Source organism: Protobothrops mucrosquamatus, unplaced genomic scaffold (genome assembly GCF_001527695.2).
Source record: "Protobothrops mucrosquamatus isolate PMUCROS unplaced genomic scaffold, P.Mucros_1.0 scaffold912, whole genome shotgun sequence".
In the NCBI taxonomy this organism is placed as follows: Eukaryota; Metazoa; Chordata; class Lepidosauria; order Squamata; family Viperidae; genus Protobothrops; species Protobothrops mucrosquamatus.
In genome coordinates, this window is record NW_015387163.1 from 53469 (window position 1) to 74184 (window position 20716).

The 20716-nt window shown below is 34.5% G+C and overlaps 1 protein-coding gene across 1 annotated transcript in view; it reads left to right on the plus strand.

Moving 5' to 3' along the window:
* Positions 1-20716, plus strand: part of PREX2 (phosphatidylinositol-3,4,5-trisphosphate dependent Rac exchange factor 2) — a 74051-nt gene that overhangs the window by 37308 nt on the left and 16027 nt on the right. The window contains exons 19-32 of the mRNA XM_015819391.1: positions 373-509; positions 2047-2164; positions 2984-3168; positions 5858-6019; positions 7208-7430; positions 8685-8892; positions 9409-9588; positions 10118-10212; positions 11038-11120; positions 12183-12273; positions 13241-13369; positions 15382-15423; positions 16858-17075; positions 19700-19802. Coding sequence (XP_015674877.1) covers positions 373-509; positions 2047-2164; positions 2984-3168; positions 5858-6019; positions 7208-7430; positions 8685-8892; positions 9409-9588; positions 10118-10212; positions 11038-11120; positions 12183-12273; positions 13241-13369; positions 15382-15423; positions 16858-17075; positions 19700-19802 — 1974 coding nt within the window. The remainder of the gene's footprint in view (positions 1-372; positions 510-2046; positions 2165-2983; positions 3169-5857; positions 6020-7207; positions 7431-8684; positions 8893-9408; positions 9589-10117; positions 10213-11037; positions 11121-12182; positions 12274-13240; positions 13370-15381; positions 15424-16857; positions 17076-19699; positions 19803-20716) is intronic.

Here is a 20716-nt window from a genome sequence, read left to right on the forward strand (position 1 = left end):
GGCCAAAGTTTCGCCCCCTATAGTCAGCGATGGAACCAGCTGACTATGCCGAGGCGCCGGTAGCCACAGCCACTCGGTCTTGGAAGGGTTGAGCCTGAGTCTGTTCCTCCCCATCCAGACCCTCACGGCCTCCAGACACCGGGTCATCACGTCAAGGGCATCGTTGGGGTGGCCCGGGGTGGATATGTACAGCTGAGTACCTGATGTTCAATGCTTCAGAGTAAAGTATTTCTATGTGGTCTTTAACAATGTAGTGTTGGTTCAATTTAATATAATTTGGAATTGAAAAGAAATGGCACTAAAATCAGCTGTAATACGGCTTTTCCCCATTTCCAAGTATATTTCTAACTTAATTTGTTAACTATTTTAAAGGAACTGTGGCAGCTACTGCTGGGCTTCATCCTGGACAGTGCATAATCAAAGTGAATGGAATTAATGTCAGCAAAGAAACACATGCAAGTGTTATTGCCCATGTAACAGCCTGCAGGAAATACAGACGTCCAATGCATGTAATGCTAAATATTTTGTTCATTATATAATTATATAATCCTTGTTTTTATTTCAGTGGCCCATAACTATTATTTATTATCTATCTTGGAAAAATGTAATCAATATAACACTTCACCATGAATGGATGGAATAGTTTTTTTTTTTTTTTACTTTCACATGGTTCATATTGAAAAGGTATGGGGCTTCATTCACAATTAAATGTAGGGATACCATCCTTGAACATTTTGCTCTTTTCCATTACTCAGGTACAATCTGCAAGTGAAAATAATGGAGATCCTGTTACTATATGTGCAGGGTGGAAATAAAAAGAAAAACAAAACATACAAGGCATTTTACCTAGCATTAAGTTTGTTTGACAGCTGCTCAGAATCACATAATAGGGCAGGATATAAATTTAATAAACAAACCTTTCCTGAGAATATCAAAGACAAAACTAAGACGAAAAACTTCCAGTGAAGGATTTGAATATCCATCTTAAACAAAACCTTTTATGCTCTGAATAACTAATATTATTGAGAATGACTCTAAGGTCTTCCTGATTAACGATGGACTTCTGAATGGACCACCATGTTTATTCTTATTTATTTGATTTTGATCCCATTTTATTACTTTTTAAGTAACTTAAGTTCCTCCTATTTTCCCTGTGAAGTGGGTTGGACTGAGAGTGAGTGACTGGTCCAAAGTTACTCAGCTGGTTTTTCATGCCTAAGACAAGACCAGAACTCAGTCTCTTGGTTTCTAGGTAAGCACCTTAAAACCTACACCAAAATGACTTTCTTTTACAAGCAGAGAAGCGGATAAAGAGTTAGGGGACCAGTCATAGCTTCCACTGATGCATAAATCCTGCTGTTTAGTTCTTACTATTAAACAAATGGGCAACACTAAGATTAAAATACAGTCCTATATCACACTATTTGATTAGCCCCTTTTAATTACTATCAAACAATTTCTGTTGATATGTTTCATAACAAATTGTTGTGAGATAAAAGCTAAACCCAAGAGAAAATACAACGATCCTTCATTGTATGTGGCTGTATTAGGTTCTGTAAGTCTTTTCTATATTAATCTGTTGAATAAAAATTATTTGGAACTATTCATAAATATAATTTCAATTATATTGAGAGGGAATATATTTCAATGATGCAGTTATGAAAAAACAGTAATACTTGACATCGGTGCTTGAGCCTCATTTTATCCACATTTCTCTTTAGATTATATATTTTAAAATCTGTCAAAATACAATTGTGTGGGTGGGGAAAAGAATAATTTTGTAAATCAGTAACTTTTTTAACTTTAACTTTTTTAACTTTAACTTTAACTTTTTTAAACTATCCTCTAAGATACAGCTTCATATGATCAATAAAAAAATGAACCATGGACTTCAGCAACAAACAAATAAAACGTTCTGTTTCTAGCAGCAGTTCTTTCTTCCCTCATGGAAATAAACTGCAAATTAAATCTAAACTTTTTTTATTTTCCAAAACCTATATGTATTAAAGTGTTAATGAGGCTTATAAATTATTTGTTATTCTACAGCAAGATTCTATTCAATGGATATATAACAACATTGACAGTGTTCAGGAGGATTTTCAGAAAACAAATGCTAAACCATTGGGTGAGGATGGAGGAGATACATTTAATTACAAAGTTGAAGGTGGGATTATTTCTCTCTTATTATTAATCACAATAAAAGTTTGACCATTTCTTAAAGTATTAAAAGCAAGTATAGCATTCCAGAGCAAAACAAGGAGATTACACATCTCTCTTGAAGTGAGCAAACATGCCAGCAAAGTTGGGATGCAAACCGTATAGAAATGCATGAGTTCTTCAGATATTACTTTTGTCAATTAATGAAGAAATACAGTCATACCTTAGATCAGTGGTTCTCAACCTGTGGGTCGGGACCCCATTTGGGGTCGATCGACCATTTCATGGGGGTCGCCAAGCAAGGCTGTCCACCATTTTTTTTGTCCGCCATTTTTTTGTCTGCCATTTTTTTCCCCTTTTCCGGCAGGTGCCTTACCTCCCTTGGGCTGGGCCAGCTGGTGGTCGGCCTGCTCCGTCTCTGCCGCTTGCCAGCTACGCCTTGGCCGGCGCAGGGGGCGGAACCACGCATGCGTGGCGCTCCCGGGCAGGGAAAGTCCTCAACTTATGACCGGTTGGGTAGTCCTCGACTTACGACCGGTTTAGTCCTCGACTTACGACCGGTTTAGTCCTCGACTTACGACCGGTTGGGGTCGCAGCATTAAAAAGGTTGAGAACCACTGCCTTAGATATATATGACTTTGTTTTTGAATTCATTGGGAATCTTAGAAATTATGTTGCACTAGTTAGCCAGTAGACAATCACAAGGAGGGTCTAAATTTTTGATCATAATAATTTCTTAAATGACTCTGCAATAAATAATATGTGTTTCAGAGGTAGTCTATAGTAATTAGTCTATATAATAGATTGATTTTTTGTTTGTCTTTAGAAGCAATTGATAAATTTAATACTATGGCAATAATTGATGGAAGAAAGGATCATGTCTGCCTGACTGTTGATAATGTTCATCTGGAATATGGTGTTGTTTACGAGTATGATAGCACTGCTGGAATAAAATGCCATGTTTTAGAGAAAATGATTGAACCAAAAGGCTTTTTCAGTCTGACTGCAAAGGTATGATGCATAAAACATGTATGTTTGTATGTACTTTATATGTTCTTATTGAAGAAAATTGAAAATTATAATAATTTTATTTCAAATCAGTGATTTGTGCACTTTTGATGTTTATTTAAGATTATGATTAATCGTTATCTACTAAATTCAAACCATGATAAATGATAAATGCAAAAGAGGCTAAGCATCAAACTAGTCCTGAAACTTTTCTTTTATTTCCCAAAATTATGAGCTACAATATTTCATCTCCCTATTGTATTTTAATAGTAGTTTTAAGAATTATTATTAAGAATTATTTTAATAGTAAGATTTAAGAATTATATCATTTTGCAAAACAAAGGTGGAAGAACATGGTTGGTTACAAAAAAGATTTGCAGTTCTTCTATATATTAAGAATTCATAATCTGATGTTTACTAATTGTTCAGAACAACACAACTATAAATAATTTATCTAATAAACAAGGAGGATGAGATTGGTAGTAGAAGGAAAAAGATACATTTAATTATTTCAAAGGTGTTATTATGATCAAATAATAATGCTCTAAATATAGATCAGGTCAAGGAAATTAAGATGCTAAACAAAACAAAATACCTCTTCCCCCCTCCCCTTTGTCTCCATGTTATCAAAATCATCACAGAAAGACTATATTATTATATTATTGTATGCAGATAATATTCCTCCCTAATTGGTACAGGATTTCATTTCACACAAAGGAAAAGTCTTGCCTCTTTTTCTTTCTCTCAATATTAAGTCCATTATTTGATTAGCTTGCTGGCAGTAATAGTGATGTATCTATAGTACGTGTCATCAGTGGAGGTTGTCAGTTCTTCAGTTATTTCAGTCTCTATATGGCATTGTAAGAGGATCTCTTTACATTTGATATTTGATTAGAATTCAATAAATAATTGGCTCGTCAATGCAATTTGCAGACTTTCTGGAATTTTTTTTTCTAATAATTTGAAAACCATGAAATATTATCACTTCAGAACAGACTTAACAAATTTGTCCTTACTCCAAAATGTTATTCTACTGCTAGACTGTAACAATATATACAACTGCTGCTCCTTCTTCCCTCCATCCTCAGTGCACTGTAATGTTGCCTCTATCTTCTTGCCATTGTTGTTACTGTGCACCTTTCATTTCTTTATTTCATTTCTTTATTAAATTTATATGCTACCCATCTCACTCTCCAAAGTGACGCTAGGCCAGTGGTTCTCAACCTTTTTAATGCCGCGACCCCCAACCGGTCGTACATCGAGGACTAAACCGGTCTTAAGTCGAGGACTAAACCGGTCGTAAGTCGAGGACTACCCAACTGGTCGTAAGTTGAGGACTTTCCCTGCCCGGGAGTGCCGCGCATGCATGGTTCCGCCCCCTGCGCCGGCCAAGGCGTAGCTGGCAAGCGGCAGAGACGGAGCAGGCCGACCACCAGCTGGCTCATCCCAAGGGAGATAAGGCACCCGCCGGAAAAGGGGAAAAAATGGCAGACAAAAAAAATGCTGGACAGCCTTGCTTGGCGACCCCCGTGAAATGGTCTATCGACCCCAAATGGGGTCGCGACCCATAGGTTGAGAACCGCTGCGCTAGGCTGTTGCTGCAGCTGCCATCTCCTTGCTCCCTAACTTTGGAAAGTGCTACACTGGCTTGTCTCCTATGTAGACCTTTGGATGATGCTGAGGAAAGGGGGAGATGGGAAAATCTACTTTTCTAAACTCTTTCCTGCAAGTATGATATTGGATGAAATTTTACTTGTTTTTAAAGAGATTCCTTGTGGAATGTATCTAAGGGTGGAATATGGACAGGACTAATTGGACATGCATACAGTGCTTGGCCAGCTGAATTGATTTATATTGTTAGAGTTGAAGTATTTGCTATTTGCTTATATTTCTAATATAAATGGTCTTAGCTTAAGAATCAAATGTTTGTATAATATATCATACATCATAGTATATACAGAGCTTTTTGCAACTCTGTTTCAGTTGCTCCACCTGTTATCTGCCTATTTCCTATACATAATAATTGCTTGTTCTGTTAACTCCTTCTATAGACAGTTTTTTGCTGAATTAGAGAGGAGGATGGAAAGAAGGACAAATCATTTTCTTGGAAATGCCTAGATATCCAGCACCTTGGTCATGTTTCTACAAGCTGTCATTCTAAGACTGTCTTTTCTAATAAAGCTCAATTACTTCCACTATCCAATATATTGTGCAGATCTTCCTCCCTGATTCTACTTGTACTTGCTATATCCTTAGATGTTCCTCCCTCCTTCTATGGGTATTCTCTCCAGTTCTATTGCCTGTTTCTCTTCAGTGGGTTCAATGCCTTGCCCCTTGTGCACCTTGAGTTCACAATGCACAGACATTTTACTGCTTACAAATCATGTCCTAGAAGACAGAATGATTCTGCCGTTGCTCACAGGAGTCTTAATTAATCCAAGAATTTCACTTCCTCTCAAAGTCCAAATCTGAAAACTGCTTGATAAATGAGTTGTCTGGGTTTTTTATTTAAGCCATAATAATTGGACCAGTTAGTTTCACAAATATTAGTATTGTGAAATATCAATACGAACCTAATGAAGAAAAAATTAAATACTAAATACATAACAAATACATAAGGATAGATACATATATTAGGGCTGTGCTATGAGAATTAATAACCTTTAAATAATTACTTTTGTCCTACTTATAGATCCTTGAAGCTCTAGCAAAAAGTGACGAGCAATTTGTGCAAAACTGTAGCAGCTTAAATAGTATACATGAAGTAATTCCTACCAATCTTCAGAGCAAATTCAGTGCCATTTGCAGTGAAAAAATAGAGCACATTTGCAGAAGGATTACAAGTTATAAAAAGGTAAAGGTTGTAAATTTGCTTAGAAGAAATGGTGAAAATATTCAACTAGAACTTAGTATGGGTAAACAATTACATATACTGTAAATATGTAGAATCAAAGTAAATACACAGGTGGTATATAGATAATATTTTCATGATAAGGTATACTTCAAAATTGCTTGGGATCTGCAAATCTGCAAAGTAGATTCTGAGAGAGTACATGTTAAATGGAACAAGATGACATGAGAAGAAAAAAAATTAGCAGGAAACTGGCCTTATGTTTTTGTGATTCCTGTGCAATTAAAATTTCTATGATAGACAAAGTACTTTTCATTTATTGCTGGTGTATTGTAGAAAAAAATTAATAATATATGCAATGTCCAGGACAAGAATAGCAAGAGCATATTGGACCAGGAACAAGTACACTGGTACAACCATGTGGGGGAGGTAGACATATTTACCAAACCTAAAGTTATAAACCCACATATTCCCCATCTGCTTGGATAAGATCTTTGAGAATCTATGAACATGATGCACAATTATTATTTTCAGAACATTTTCTATTTGAGTGACTGTTGGAATATGTTTTATTCTAAGGATAGTTTTGTCTTTATCTTTCAGGTGGAAACAGATTGTCGAGAATGCTTTAACTGAGCTGTTAGTTTCAGTGTAAAAGTTTGAAATTTATAAAGAATTATGCAATGGCTTTTTATTATTACCTTATTACTACAGCATCAATTTAATTATCTTTACAATTCCATGGGCTATAGAATATTCAGATTAAAACAGATCAGATTTTTATATCAAATGAGAATAGAAATAACAGATCAATGATTGGTTATTTTTCTCCCTTTTGGAAATGAAATGTGTAACTCACTCTTACAATTATATGATCTAGAAAGTGGGTATAATTTGTGTTTATCAAAACATAGGATACGTTCAAAGTCCTTTTGTGGATGCTGCTTTTGATTCTTTGTAACTGACATTATCTTTAACTCGACAGGTGTGCCATTCTCAGTTATTTTGATGCAGAAATACAATTTTGTGTGCAGCGTTATATGTTGTGGAAACAGAAACTCTGTGTGCAAAAATAAGAGTCTGAAACAATACATTTTCTCACATCTAAAAACTGAATTGTTAAAGTTATTATGTAATTCAAACTGGAATCTTTGGATTTATATAACATTTCCCTTTTGGATTTACCTGTAGTTTTCACGAGTCCTAAAAAATCGAGCTTGGCCTACCTTCAAGCAAGCTAAGTCAAAAATCTCACCACTGCACAGCAGTGATTTCTGTCCGACTAATTGCCATATCAATGTTATGGAAGTCTCATATCCTAAAACGTCAACCTCACTTGGCAGTGCCTTTGGTGTTCAACTAGATAGCAGGAAACATTTTTCACATGAAAAAGAAAACAGACATACGGAGCAAGGTAAACCGCAATGTCTATCTTTGAAAATTTGTTTCTTTCCTAGCATGACAAGAAATGAAGAGATTGGGTTAATTTGGAGGTATAGAATGTCTTAAATGATGCCATTATTAAGGGTAAAGAAGAAATTTTGGTTCTACTCAAGGAAAAATGATTTTGGACTGTTTTTGCTTTATAAACCAAATACTATCACTGCCCCCCTTTCACTTACCTTTTCTATTTTTCATTCATGCTTGTTTTTCTCAGAGAAAATGATGAAGAGGGGAATCTGTTCAGCAGGGTATTTCTCCTTGAGAGTGCCTTGTTTTTCTCCATGCAAGGATGTCTGGTGCTCCCTCTTAAAGCGCAAATGGCAGAGAGTGACTGCAATGGCTACGGTTCTTTGGAGGAATTCCAAAACTTTCTAGCTCGTTAGCGTTTTCTTCTTTGGGAAAGAGAAAAAATATAATATGGGAAATTGCCACTTTGGCACTGCATAATGCCTAGTTTGGTGTATTGGTAATTGCAGACTTATACACAGAGCCAAGCCACATCCATATATATGATTTTCCATTTTAATTTTATTTATTTATTGGAACCAAATTTACTCTATAAGCACTATTAATTGAAGGATTTTTATTTTGTGATTCATCTGAATTACTGCTTATTTCTTCTTCCTCAAATAATTAAATGGTCACACGATGATTGTAATAACAGGAAGCTGAAAATGTTTATCTGATTCAGCTATTTTTTTCATCAGAGAAAGTGTCCTATTTAAACTGAGTGCCATCTTTGCTAAATAAGTGGCACATTTTTTTTGAAGTAGTCATTGAAAATCACGAAAAGAGGAGTATTGACGGCATTGTTTGTTTGCTTAATTTTACTCTCCTGTCAGCTGAGAAATAATCATAATTTGCATGTCTATGTCAGCCTGTCTATTTCTGTCTCTAGTTTTTGCTAAATTATGGAGAAAAAAGATTTTTTCAAGAATTCATGTTTTTTTCAGTATTTATATTGTTCAATTATTTCTATTTTAATCAGATTATCTTGTTTCATTATCTTATGGGATAATGTTAATAAATGAATTATGCTTGTAGAAGTGAATTAATTAATTTCAACACAAGCGTGGATTTTCAGCATCATGTTTTGCTTGTATTCTGAATGTGTACAAACTAATTATTAATTGGATTTATGAAAGTGAGCTGGATTTTTTTTTTGCACTTAAATTGAGTTATAGTGAATCTAAATACAGCATTTTATGCAATATATTTCCTCTAGGTAAACTGAATCCCATGGTTTATGTACAACATACTATAACAACCATGGCCGCTCCATCAGGTCACTCATTAGGTCAACAGGATGGCCATGGTTTAAGGTACCTGTTAAAAGAAGAAGATTTAGAAACACAAGACATCTATGAGAAACTATTATGCAAATTACAAAGTACATTAAAGGAGGTGGAAAACTGTGTATTTCAAATAGATGAGTAAGTAATCCTAAGGTTTATATCTTTATGGACTGGGATATTAATACACATATTAGTTTTCTAGAATTATAGTTTTAGATTACATTTGGATTTTTCTTGGAGAACCATAAGTCAGTGATAACACATTTTCCATGCTGCCTTTTCATATTCAGTACTTGACATTTGTGGGTGGGACAAATACTTTTCAAACAAATCAAGCCAATAACTCCATTGATTTCATTAAGACAACTCTAATAAGAAATAGAAGTACCTCTGGTCTTTTGAATTTCTTCCAGTTGTAACAGACTCTGGTTTTAGTTTAAAACTTTAAACTTTATTTTCAGTAAAGCTATATGTGTATGGAATAAGTGAACAATATTTAGATAGAGTAATTCATGATTGGCTGTTGTATGAGATTAGCCATGTTAAATTCCTGCTTCCATTTTAAGAGTATGCAATGTCTGCATTTACAAATTTTCATACAAATTAGTGGTATGCACTATTTTTAATTACCTCTATTAAATTTATAAATTTCAGCCTTCTCTCTTCAATAACATATTCTCCAAGTTCACAAAATAAAAACCATGAATTGTTAATGTCAACAGACAGTGATAACGAAAAAGGAGAACGCAATGGAAAAAAAGTATGCTTCAATGTAGTAAATGATGATCAGGAAGATTCTGGTCATGACACTATAAGCAACAGGGATTCATATAGGTAATGTATCAGTTAATATAATAATAAACACCAAATTTATAATTTTACTGTGTATAATGATACAATGTTAACAATTTTTAAAAATCTGTTACAGTATTATTAAGTAATACATACATACATACAAATAGAAAATATTTTCCCATTTGTGCTTATTTCCAAGTAAAGGGGTTTTTAATGTGTACTTTGAGGCAAACATGCCAAATGTATACCGTCTGATTCAATATACTGATATGAATGAATTTCCCATTATCACATCCATTCATTTCTCTTGAACGATATTATCCTTTCTTAGAGGACTCAGCTGTTAATACATTTTCACTTCCCTCTTCAATTGTAGCCTTTAGCACTATATTGCAAGGCTTTAAAAATATACAAGCACTAATGGTTTTTTTTACCCCAAGAGACAAATAAAACTTATTGTATGCCTTGTTTAATAGTATAAATAAAGCTAATAAAGTATTTGAAAGAAATGCCTTAAAAAGTGTATATTCTTGTAGGTTTTATACTCTTACATTTTTCTTCTTTTTAGTGATTGCAACAGCAACCGGAATTCTACTGCTTCTTTCACCAGTATTTGCAGTAGCCAATGCAGTTCTTATTTTCATAGTGATGAAATGGATTCAGGTGCTTTTCAAATATGTGTTTGTGTGTGCATATTTACATACTTATTTAGGGGAAAGTATGTGACATTTGTTTACCAGAACTTGTGTTCATTTATTTTATTTTGTATAACTTGTGTACTGTCACAATTACACATTTATGACAAATTAAGTCATAAAACACCACAACCACAAAAAAAATCACGTCATAACACTCATCGAAAATATTATCTAGTAATTAAGCAGCAATGAAGTAAAGATATGAATTCCCCCAAGCTTAATGTCTATATGTAATGAAGTTGGAAATAATGTCCTTCTTTCACTTATCCTCAAGTATTTTCTTTCTTCAGAAACTTAATTTCTATTTAATTGAACTGGATAGGCGAGACATATAAAACTAATTTACCTATCATTAACTCATATCTGTGGGGCAGACAAATTATACTTGAAAATCAGGATATTTAAAGAATCCTTTTAATCTTCATCTTTCCAAACATCAATAGGCTATTGAAAGAGGACAAAACAAAGGATGTTGTTACTGGCATACATCTGATCTTTTTATTTCCCACTGCAACACTCTAAACACTTAGGGTAATGGATGAAATACTCTGGATGGAATGCTACTATAAATCTGAATGAAGCTGTCAGTTAAGCAATAGGAACTTGAGCGAAATGAAGAAAATCAGACTGAAAGTAATTACTTTTTTTCCAAAAAGAGGGGGGAAACCCCTACTCTCATAGCAAACTTAGTGTTCCAGTTCAATTTCTAGATCTTTTTCAACATCAAGAGAATTCAAATATGGAATATGAATATCTAAAGTCAATGTGATTTCAAATATTGTCTTATTAGGTGATGAACTTCCTCAGAGTATCTGCATTTCTCATGATAAGCAGGATAAACTTTATGGTTGCTTGGAGCATCTTTTTGGTCAGGTAAGCTTTTTCATTTCAGTTTTCTTCTGCCCCACAACATGTGACAGAGATATGAAAGTCTTGGGAAGGAATTGGATAAGAGCAAAGTTAGAACTGTCTAGCACAGTGAACAGGCAAAAAGGGGACCTTGGATGATGTAAGCCATGCTAGTTTCCACTATGCTTTTACTATGCTATGGTTCATTTAAGCAGCAATTATGAATAAACCATAGCTCACAAATCACAACCAAGAATAATCACAGTTTTCAATTGGATAGATTTACACTGCACACTAAACCAAGGCAAATAAATCACATTTCATATCTGCAAGGAACTAAAGTCAACTGAAACCTGACACTGGTTGAGAAAACATCAGAGTGGTTAGTTTTTTCCCCCCATAGACAAGCTTACTGAGTTGTTAAAAGATCTTGTTTGATTGTTTGATTTTGACATTTTGGATTTGTCTACTAAGACCAAAAATGGAGGTAGGTTTCCCCAGTTGAATTCAAATAAAATACATAATGGTGGATCTCCCACATCTCTATTTATATTGTTTCTTCTAACAAATGCCTAGATTTTCCCAACTAGATCTAGCACAGTGGTGACGAACCTATGGCATGCGTGCCAGAGGCGGCACTCAGAGCCCTCTCTGTGGGCACACATGCCATCGCCCCAGCCCCACCTCCCCCAGTGGCCCCCTCACCAGCAGCTCCCCCAGAGAGTTGCCCCTGGCGTGGCCCATGCGGAACAGCGTAGCCAAGGGCATGGCAGCCAGGCAGTGGGGACAAGACTTCACCCTCGCTCTCCGTCGCGTGCAGTTGATGCTGCGGGGCGTGGGTGGAGGGCATGGCCACCATGGTGCTGCTGGGTCGCCTGGGCGATCTGTGGAGGTGGTGAGTGGCCCTGGGGGCGGGCTGGGGGCGGGGCAGAGCAGAGCGGGCAGGGCAGGGGCAGTTTTTGGGCACTCGGTTTCTAAAAGGTTCGCCATCACTGATCTAGCATATACTATAGTATTTTAAATCAGATTGAAAGGATTATCAGAATAATTTTTTTAATATTTATCAATCATTTCTGAATCCAACAGGTAGATTCAATTATTAATCTGCTAAAAGGTCCAGCAGTGGCAAGAGCTTTTGAGCAAACCAAGTTCTTTACTCCTGGTCGAAGTTTTCAAGGTATTAATTTTGCAAAGCTAAGTATGACAGTAAGCATAGTTTCTAGCACTTTTATTAACAATATTACTTTATAATTAACATTTCTTTGAAACACAATATAAAAATTAGAAATGTACTTTGTATTATATTTAGAGAACCTCCAGCATTTTATGGGCCTTTTTTAGCGCACAGATTACTGTGGCAGAAGGAATTGTGAGAAAAAAGTAAAGAAATGCATAGGTTCTTATTGTGTTGTGCAAGATATACTCAAGTAAATGCAGTAAATATTGAACATTTTGAATAAAACTTTTTAAACAGCAGTCTGAGTTTGGCCAGTATTTTTTCCCATTCTCATTCCCACTTTCAATTTTACTTTTCTCCAGATTTTTTTCATTTCTCTAGATAATTTTTCATAATCTCTGCAATGTCTGCTACTCTTTGTTTGTTTTGCTACTCTTTGCTGGAAGAAAGGAGGGAAGTGTATATGCATGTGTGTTTCGCTATGTTCCTGTGTATGAGAGTAATTATATGTGCATGGAAGATAATGGTTGGTATATGCCAATAGGAATCATTTAATGTTGTTAATGGGGTATCTAACTAATTTTAATTAGTTATTGCATTCTCTCACATACAGGGACATTTTTTCTATCCCATTACTCCCTTTTTATGAGTATGCCTTCAAGCAATGTGTTTGTGTGTGTGTGTATATATATGTATGTCTTGAGTGTTTTTTGATGCACCCTGTTGGCCCATTCCATATTGACAAAGTGGGGATGCAATCCACCATCCCAAAACTGACTTAGAAAACAAGGTGTAGCTGAATTCTCCCCTAAATACGGAGTCCAGGGAGACTTGTAGAGTTGTTCATTATTGCAAGGCTAGGATGGCATCCTTCTGCAAATGTACAACTGGAAAGACATATAGCTATAAGAGTATTACAATCAGCTAAAAATATTGTAGCAAAATTAATAATTTTGGTTTTGCCTAGAATTTCAGCAAGAAATTGAACTTAAGGTGACCTGCCCAAAGAAACTGAGGCGTCATATTAAACAAGATCCTTGGAATCTTCCCAGCAGTGTTCAAAACCTTTCTCAAAGCATCCGAAAATTTGTTGAAGGTTAGTAATTCATTTATAGCAGCTCTTGTTGTGTGCTTCTTAGACAGAAGCTCTGAAATATAAGGTTTTCAGATGTTTTAGATTTTCTGAAGTTTCATTAACCAATTTGGTATCATCATCAGTGCAAGTGAGTGTGGGGAATTACTCCATTTATATACAATAGCTTGCCCTTTCAGTATTGTTGGGTTGTGTTTTTTTCTTGGTAGTTTCATGATTAGAGTATTGTCTTCTGCTTGTTGGTGATATTGTTTTCTGCTTATCTGGGTGTTGGCTGATGGAGAGATTCTGTTCTGGTTTGTTTGTCTAGTTTGTTTTCTTAGATTTTTTTTTAATTGTCTTTTTGGAATGGTATGAAAATATGATTTAGATTTATGTGTCTATTGCTAGCTGATTTGTCCTAATGCAAAGCATTTATGTGTATGGATATAGGTATGTGGGAGGAGAGAGAGACAGAGAGACAGAGAGAACACAAACATAAATGTGAATTTGTACACAAACAGATTTTAACTGTAATGTATGCTAACTTACCCAGTGTTTCCAGCCTTGTCATTTTGAAGGGATTTAATTTCTTTAAAGCAATTAATAGACAATTTCCAAAATGTAAAGGAAGTGGGAAAATGATGGCTGGAGCTAGTATGGAGCTAGTCCCAGTTCTCCAATCCTCTGTAGACTATTACTTTGCGTTATTCTCATGAGATTCAATGATATAGTGTGCAGATTGGGGAACCTCACATATTCTCTTTGTCCAGTAAGGATTAAAGGAGCTGATCTACTCAGCAGCTGCCTGTTCTTATCTGTAATCGTTGGCTTCATATCATGCAGAGCCATCTTCAGCCCGCCATTCATTTCCAGGATCCACTGCCTCAGATATTTTCACGGTATCTTTCCCTGGTCTTGCATCATACAGTTCCAGTTCCTAGTTTCCATAGCTTCAGTTCCCTCTGTTCCACAATCCATCTGGACCCTTTCTATTCCAGTAGCATATCTTGGCAAACCAAGAAAGAATCATCCTTCCCCCTTTTTTTGATAAAGTTTCTCTTTTACAGTTTTGTACCAAATTTGTTCTTGGAGCTTTTAGCATCTATCTTAATGAAGTGTGGTATTTTTCATTTAGGTTTTCTGGAATGGTATGTGATATAAAAGTTTATGATTTCAATTCAATATTAATTTCTAGTACTTTTGAATGTTTTTACATGATCACTATATATAATAAAATGTTCTTTGTTATAGTGCTTCCAACATTTATTGTTGCCTTATTTGTCTATCTTGGTAATTATTGATGAAGTTACTGTAAACATTTTATACCTATTTTCCCTTAAATTATTACTCAAAATACATTTTATTATTATTATTTTTTATTTTTTATTTTTTTATTTTTTAGATTTATATCCCGCCCTTCTCCTTGCGGACTCAGGGCGGCTTTTTTGACTTTTTTCATAGCTCTTTCCATTGTTATACTATGATTACTTCTTTGAAGTTTTGCATTCACTTCGTACAACTTTTGATTTATCACCTTTTCATATTTTAATAATAATTTGTACATACGATAATAGGTGATCTTGGTTTTGAATAAGTGCTTCAAACTTTTTCAAGGTCTCTCCCTCTAGCTTGAGATCGTTTTTTTTATTCTTCCAGCAATTTGTTAATATATCAATCATGGTAAATTCCAGTCTTCATTGAACAGTTTCTTTCTTTGTGTACTGTAGTTATCCCTGAAATAAATGGCATTTGATGGCAAAGCTGTTGGTAATGTTACTTGACCTACTGTTTTCTCTGGTTTTTCTTTAGATGGTATAAATAAATATTTTACCCTATATGTATAGTCTTTGTATTTAATTGATAACCTTGTCACTTTGAATAGGGAAAGATATGAAGATCCTTTTTGTTCTTGTGCCTATTGATTGAAAGACATACTGCTTAATAATAGAAATGTAGTATTGAATAGAAAGGGACTCTCCATGAGTGGCAAACATGATTTTATCTTTTCAGGTTCTTCTATTTTTCTTTTCCAGAGGTAAAAGCAAGAGTCCTTCTGGCACTTCTTGAATACACAGGTAATTTTTTTTTTAAAGCTGTTGATCAACTTTTGCAAATGTCTTCATTTGTGCTCTTTGAGTTTTATTGTTTTGTTTCAGATGTTTCACTACCAAACTAGGTAACATCATGAATATGCTGATAATGTTACCTAATTTGATAATGAAACATCTGTAAGAAAACAACCAAGGTCAAAGACGACCAAGGAGTCCAGTTCAACTCTGAGCTACAAATATTCTTTCTATCAGTACTTATAAGTACTGTAAGTAAGTAAAATAGTTTAATATTTAGTAATTGATATTATTAATCTGATCTTAATGAGGACTTCTGGACTTAAAACTTATTTTTGAGGAACAGATGATAAATATAATCAGGAAGGCTTTTGCATAAATTCATTTACAGATGCTCCTTGTTTAACAATGACAATTGAGACTAGAATTTATACCCCTAAGTGACACAGTGTGATGTCATGTGGCTGCACCACTTAGTGACAGAAATCCCAGCACTTCCATTTGCTATTGTTAAGCAAATCATTCTTTGTCATTAAGCAAGAATGTCACATAATCACCAATTGTGACTTTCTGCTGGCTTCCCCATTCATTTTGATTGTTGGAAGCTAACAGTGAAGGTTGCAAATGGTGATCAAGTAACTGCAGGATGCTATGACATTGTAAGACAGTTACCAAGCCATTGTGAGCCAGTTGCCAAGCAGCTGAATTGTGATCATATGCTGTGGGGATGCAGTGACAGCCACAACTGTGAAGACACGTCGTAAGCCCCCTTTATTCAGCACCATCATAACTCTGAACAGTTGCTGAATGAATGGTTGTTAACAAGGACTTCCTCTATAGATACACAAGAGAGTAAGACCCAGGAATCTCACTGGATTCTCACTTTCTGAGCAAAAGCATGTATAAGAATGTGACATAAAGAGGTAACTGATCATTTATAATACAGAAGGCAGTTGCCATGAAAGTAGGCTAACTTGTGGGTATGTATTAGATGTATATGCAGAATACAAAAGTATTAAAGCAGACACATTTAAATTAAACAAGATTCAACAGCAAATAGCATTTTGAATCCATACTGAGGTAGAATAATTTAATAATTAAATTCATTTACGATGTACCTGTACTCTACAAGCTTACTATATAGTGATAGCATGGCATTTCTTTCATCAGCTTGTGCAATCAAAATAACCTACGTGTGTGTGTGTGTGTGTGTGTGTGTGTGTGTGTATATAGATAGATAGATAGATAGATAGATAGATAGATAGATAGATAGATAGATAGATAGATAGATAGATAAAGATATAGATATAGATATATAGATATAATTTGGTGCTTATTAGAAATTTTTATGCCCAGAAAACAAGATCAGTGCTTAGGACTACACTTACTTTCTCATCAATTTAGATGATTTTTCACCTATTTTTCCTAATATGCTTTTTTCAGATAGTGAGATACAGCTCAGGAGAGACATGGTCTTTTGCCAGAGTCTAGTAGCTACAGTTTGTGCATTTTCAGAGCAATTAATGGCTGCCTTAAATCAAATGTTTGACAATGGCAAGGAGTATGAAATGGAAACACAAGAGGCCAGTAGGAGATGGTTGGAACAGATATCTACTGCAGGCGTCCTCATTTACTTCCAGTCATTGTTGTCACCAAACCTGGTGAGAATTCCTATGAATGTCTATATAATATTGACCAATATTTTATTATCCTGAACAACACCTGAAATGAAATTCTACAAAAGAGCAATTTTTCAATAATGCTGTTGAATATTAATTGAAAACATTCTATATTATTCTAAAGACTTGGTAAATCAAACCAATAGGTCAACAGTATCAGGAATATGTTATATTGTCCCACAGTGAGCTAGGTGGCAAATAAATTTAATAAATACTAATAATAATCCTGCAACAATCCTCTAACACCATTGAATATCAACATTTGCCTCGATAGGTGGATAAAAATGCCAGATCCAGTCTGAACATCTGGCTGAACGTGCGACTATCTATAATGTGCCAAAGTAAAAGAGCCAATTAGTTCATATTAATATTCAAAATTACTTCTAGTCTTTTAGATCTTTTTGTTGCTTCTAATTATGTCCGTTTTCTTAATTTTGAAGTGTTCTCTGAAGCCAGAACTGCGAAAGATTTGAGACTCTTAAAAATAGCATTTCTAGCCCTATACCATTAACTACAGTCCTCTAGCCCTCATTCATGTGAAAGTGCTGTTTCTTCTCCCTTATATGTGATTTGGCTTCAGTTCTATTTTCTCCAGGACTTCTTTTGTAACCTGTGATACCAGGATCCATTGGATTGAATCTAGCTGACATTAGTTTCACTTTAGTTTCAATGAAAGTGATGGTACATTAGTCATTAAATTGGTTATAACCTAGTTCTCATATGACGTCTGTCTGGAATGAACACATTATATTGTAATTGTTAATGCTGTTGAACATTGTTGACTTAAATTTATATCTTTTTAATTTATTCCATCAGAAAATTGTTTCTTCTTAAATAATACTGAGTTTTCATTCTTTTTGATTTCTGTGGTTTTGTATCAGTGTCCTATATTCCTCAATTTTGAAGCAGTTTTCCTCAGTGTGATATTTCAGGCCACCAATGTGTCCCCAGAGATCTCTTGGCACTCATCAGTTCCATTTTTAGATGAGCTTAATTTTCAACCAGTTATTTTGATTAATAACGAGGGATCTTGGAAAACTACAAATGAAGTGTCAACCTCACAAGTGTTGCTAGAAAATAAAAAGATCAAGTGGGTTCAGCCTAGTTGTTTATTTGGAAATGTATTTTCCTACAGAGGAAAAAAAATCCAAGAATGATCTGGGATGTAGAAAGATAAATCCTGAAGGGATTTGATGGGGAAGCAGTGAACAATTTCATATATATATACCTCTGGTGAATGATGGTGCAATGCTGGCAACCCGCCAAATGAAATGGAATAACCAAACTGCCATGGCAGGCCATTCTGTGGTGTGTGTATCTGTATTCTTGTGTAGCTACGATTTGTCCTCAGAATTTCAGATATTTATTTATTCATTCAATTTCTATAGCTGTCCTGCCTAATTCAGTCAAGTGACTCTGGGCTGCTTACAGTTCTAAAATTATAAAAGAATTAAACTATCAAATGTAAAAACATCCAGAAAATAAATACAAACAGCAATCGAGATAATTAAGAGCCCTAGGATTGGAATGTGAGAAAATTACAAATTATTTTAGAAGCCACAATACAGAACGTTATTTTCTTTTCAGTATACTAAATATTGTAATTTACAAAAGCCAGTGTAAGCACTTGACTTGGTTTGTAGTAACACATTTTAAATATACTCATTTACTTGAACAAGCTTGGTTTGTAGTAACACATTTTAAATATACTCATTTACTTGAACAACAATTAAAATTCTGTGCAATGTAAATAGCCAGGTTTTTAAAGCCTTGCAAAAAGTCCATAGGGTTAGAGTGATTCTAATCTCCAAGGGGAAAATGTTCCACAAGATGGGACTGTAGCAGAGATATGCCTATTAAGCCAACGAATTTCGGATTTCTGGATAAGAAATTCTGCTCATATTTCAGCCTTTCCCAATTTTGTGCCCTATTGTACTATACTTCCCAAAATTCCCAAATAAACATTGTCCATGCTGGCTGAGAATTCTAAGTGTTGTTATACAGTACACTGAATGACATTAGGTTGATGAAAAGTGGCTAATCTTTAATAGATTAACAATGTTTCTGGAAGTTGTGATACATCTGCATTATTTTACATTTTACATTAGAAAATAATCAGAAATTCCTTGATTTTTTTTCTTTCTAAGTTCTATAAATCTGCCTTCTAGTAGACTATAGTTCTATGTCAATGTTTTCTTTGTTAGCAACGTGAGAAAATTACGAATTATTTTAGAAGCCACACTAATACAAAACTTCATTTTCTTTTCAGTGTATTAAATAGTGTAACATACAAAAGCCAATGTAAGCACTTAAGCTTGGTTTGTACTAACATATTTTAAATATACTCACTTGAACAATGATTAAAATTCTATGCAATTAAATTACACAGCCAACACAGTAATTAACTTTCTGTTCTGTATACATTGTTGCTAATAATTTGACAAGAGAAAATGGAGTAAAATTCAGTGGAAGTCAATCCATCTTAATTTACTGATGAGTCAGTTTATTGCTTCAGTGAAAGAGGATATGACCATCTGCAGTTAATGTTTATAATAATCAGTCTAGCATGATTATTACTTTCTGTCTCTCTCTCTATATATTTGCAGACTGATGAACAAGCTATGCTAGAAGATACATTGATTGCATTGTTTGACTTGGAGAAAGTTACATTTTATTTTAAATATTCTGAACAGGAACCTTTAATAGCAAGTGAGTATTGCAAAGTATACTTAAATTTCCCCTTTCAATATTTATGGTAAAATATTTGATGATATAACATTTTCATTTGTGTCACATTTGCTTGTATAGTAAACTTCATTGTATCCTTATGCGCATGCAAATTTTTCAACTTTTAACCATTTTGGGGAGATTGGTAATATCATATATAATATTTACCTCATTTTTCTTATTTCATAAGTAACTCGAGGTGACAAACATAATCCTTCCTCCTCCTTTTTTTTCCTCCACAACAAGAACACTATGAGATACATTGGGCTGAGAGAGAGTGATTGCCCCAAGGTCATTCAGCCTAAACAGGGACTAAAACTCATGGTCTCCTGGTTTCTAAGCCAACTCCTTTACCTCTATACCAAAGTGGCTCTCCAACCTCCATTTCTTTATAGTACCTAACAAGACAGTAGATTTAATGTTACTTATGATAGCTATAGGCATTAGTATAAGTTAGAGGGAAAATGAGAATTATTAGGGTAGGCAGCCAGGCACAAAATAGAAAGATGGGCAGCAAGTCTTTATTCAAGTCTCAATATGAACACAATGTATGAATACAGTCACAATTTCATTTTTTTTCTTAAAGGTATCTCAGAAATCTAATGATACCTACAAAAGAAACTATAGAAGAAAAAGTCTTTCTCTGATTGGGAGTATTACATTTTCACTGAGTTTTTAAAATTAAAAATGGCTGAAATCTTTTAATATTTATGCAAGAATGTGAAGTCTTGTAGGATTTTAGACACTAAAAAGTATGTATTCTTTAAAAATAAATGTTTAAAAATTGAAATGGTCACATTTAGTATTCTCATTGGGACTTCATTTGTGCCCCATCAATGGATGCTTCCTTTAATATCCCCATTACTCCATGTAGTATGTTATCACTGCATTTTCAT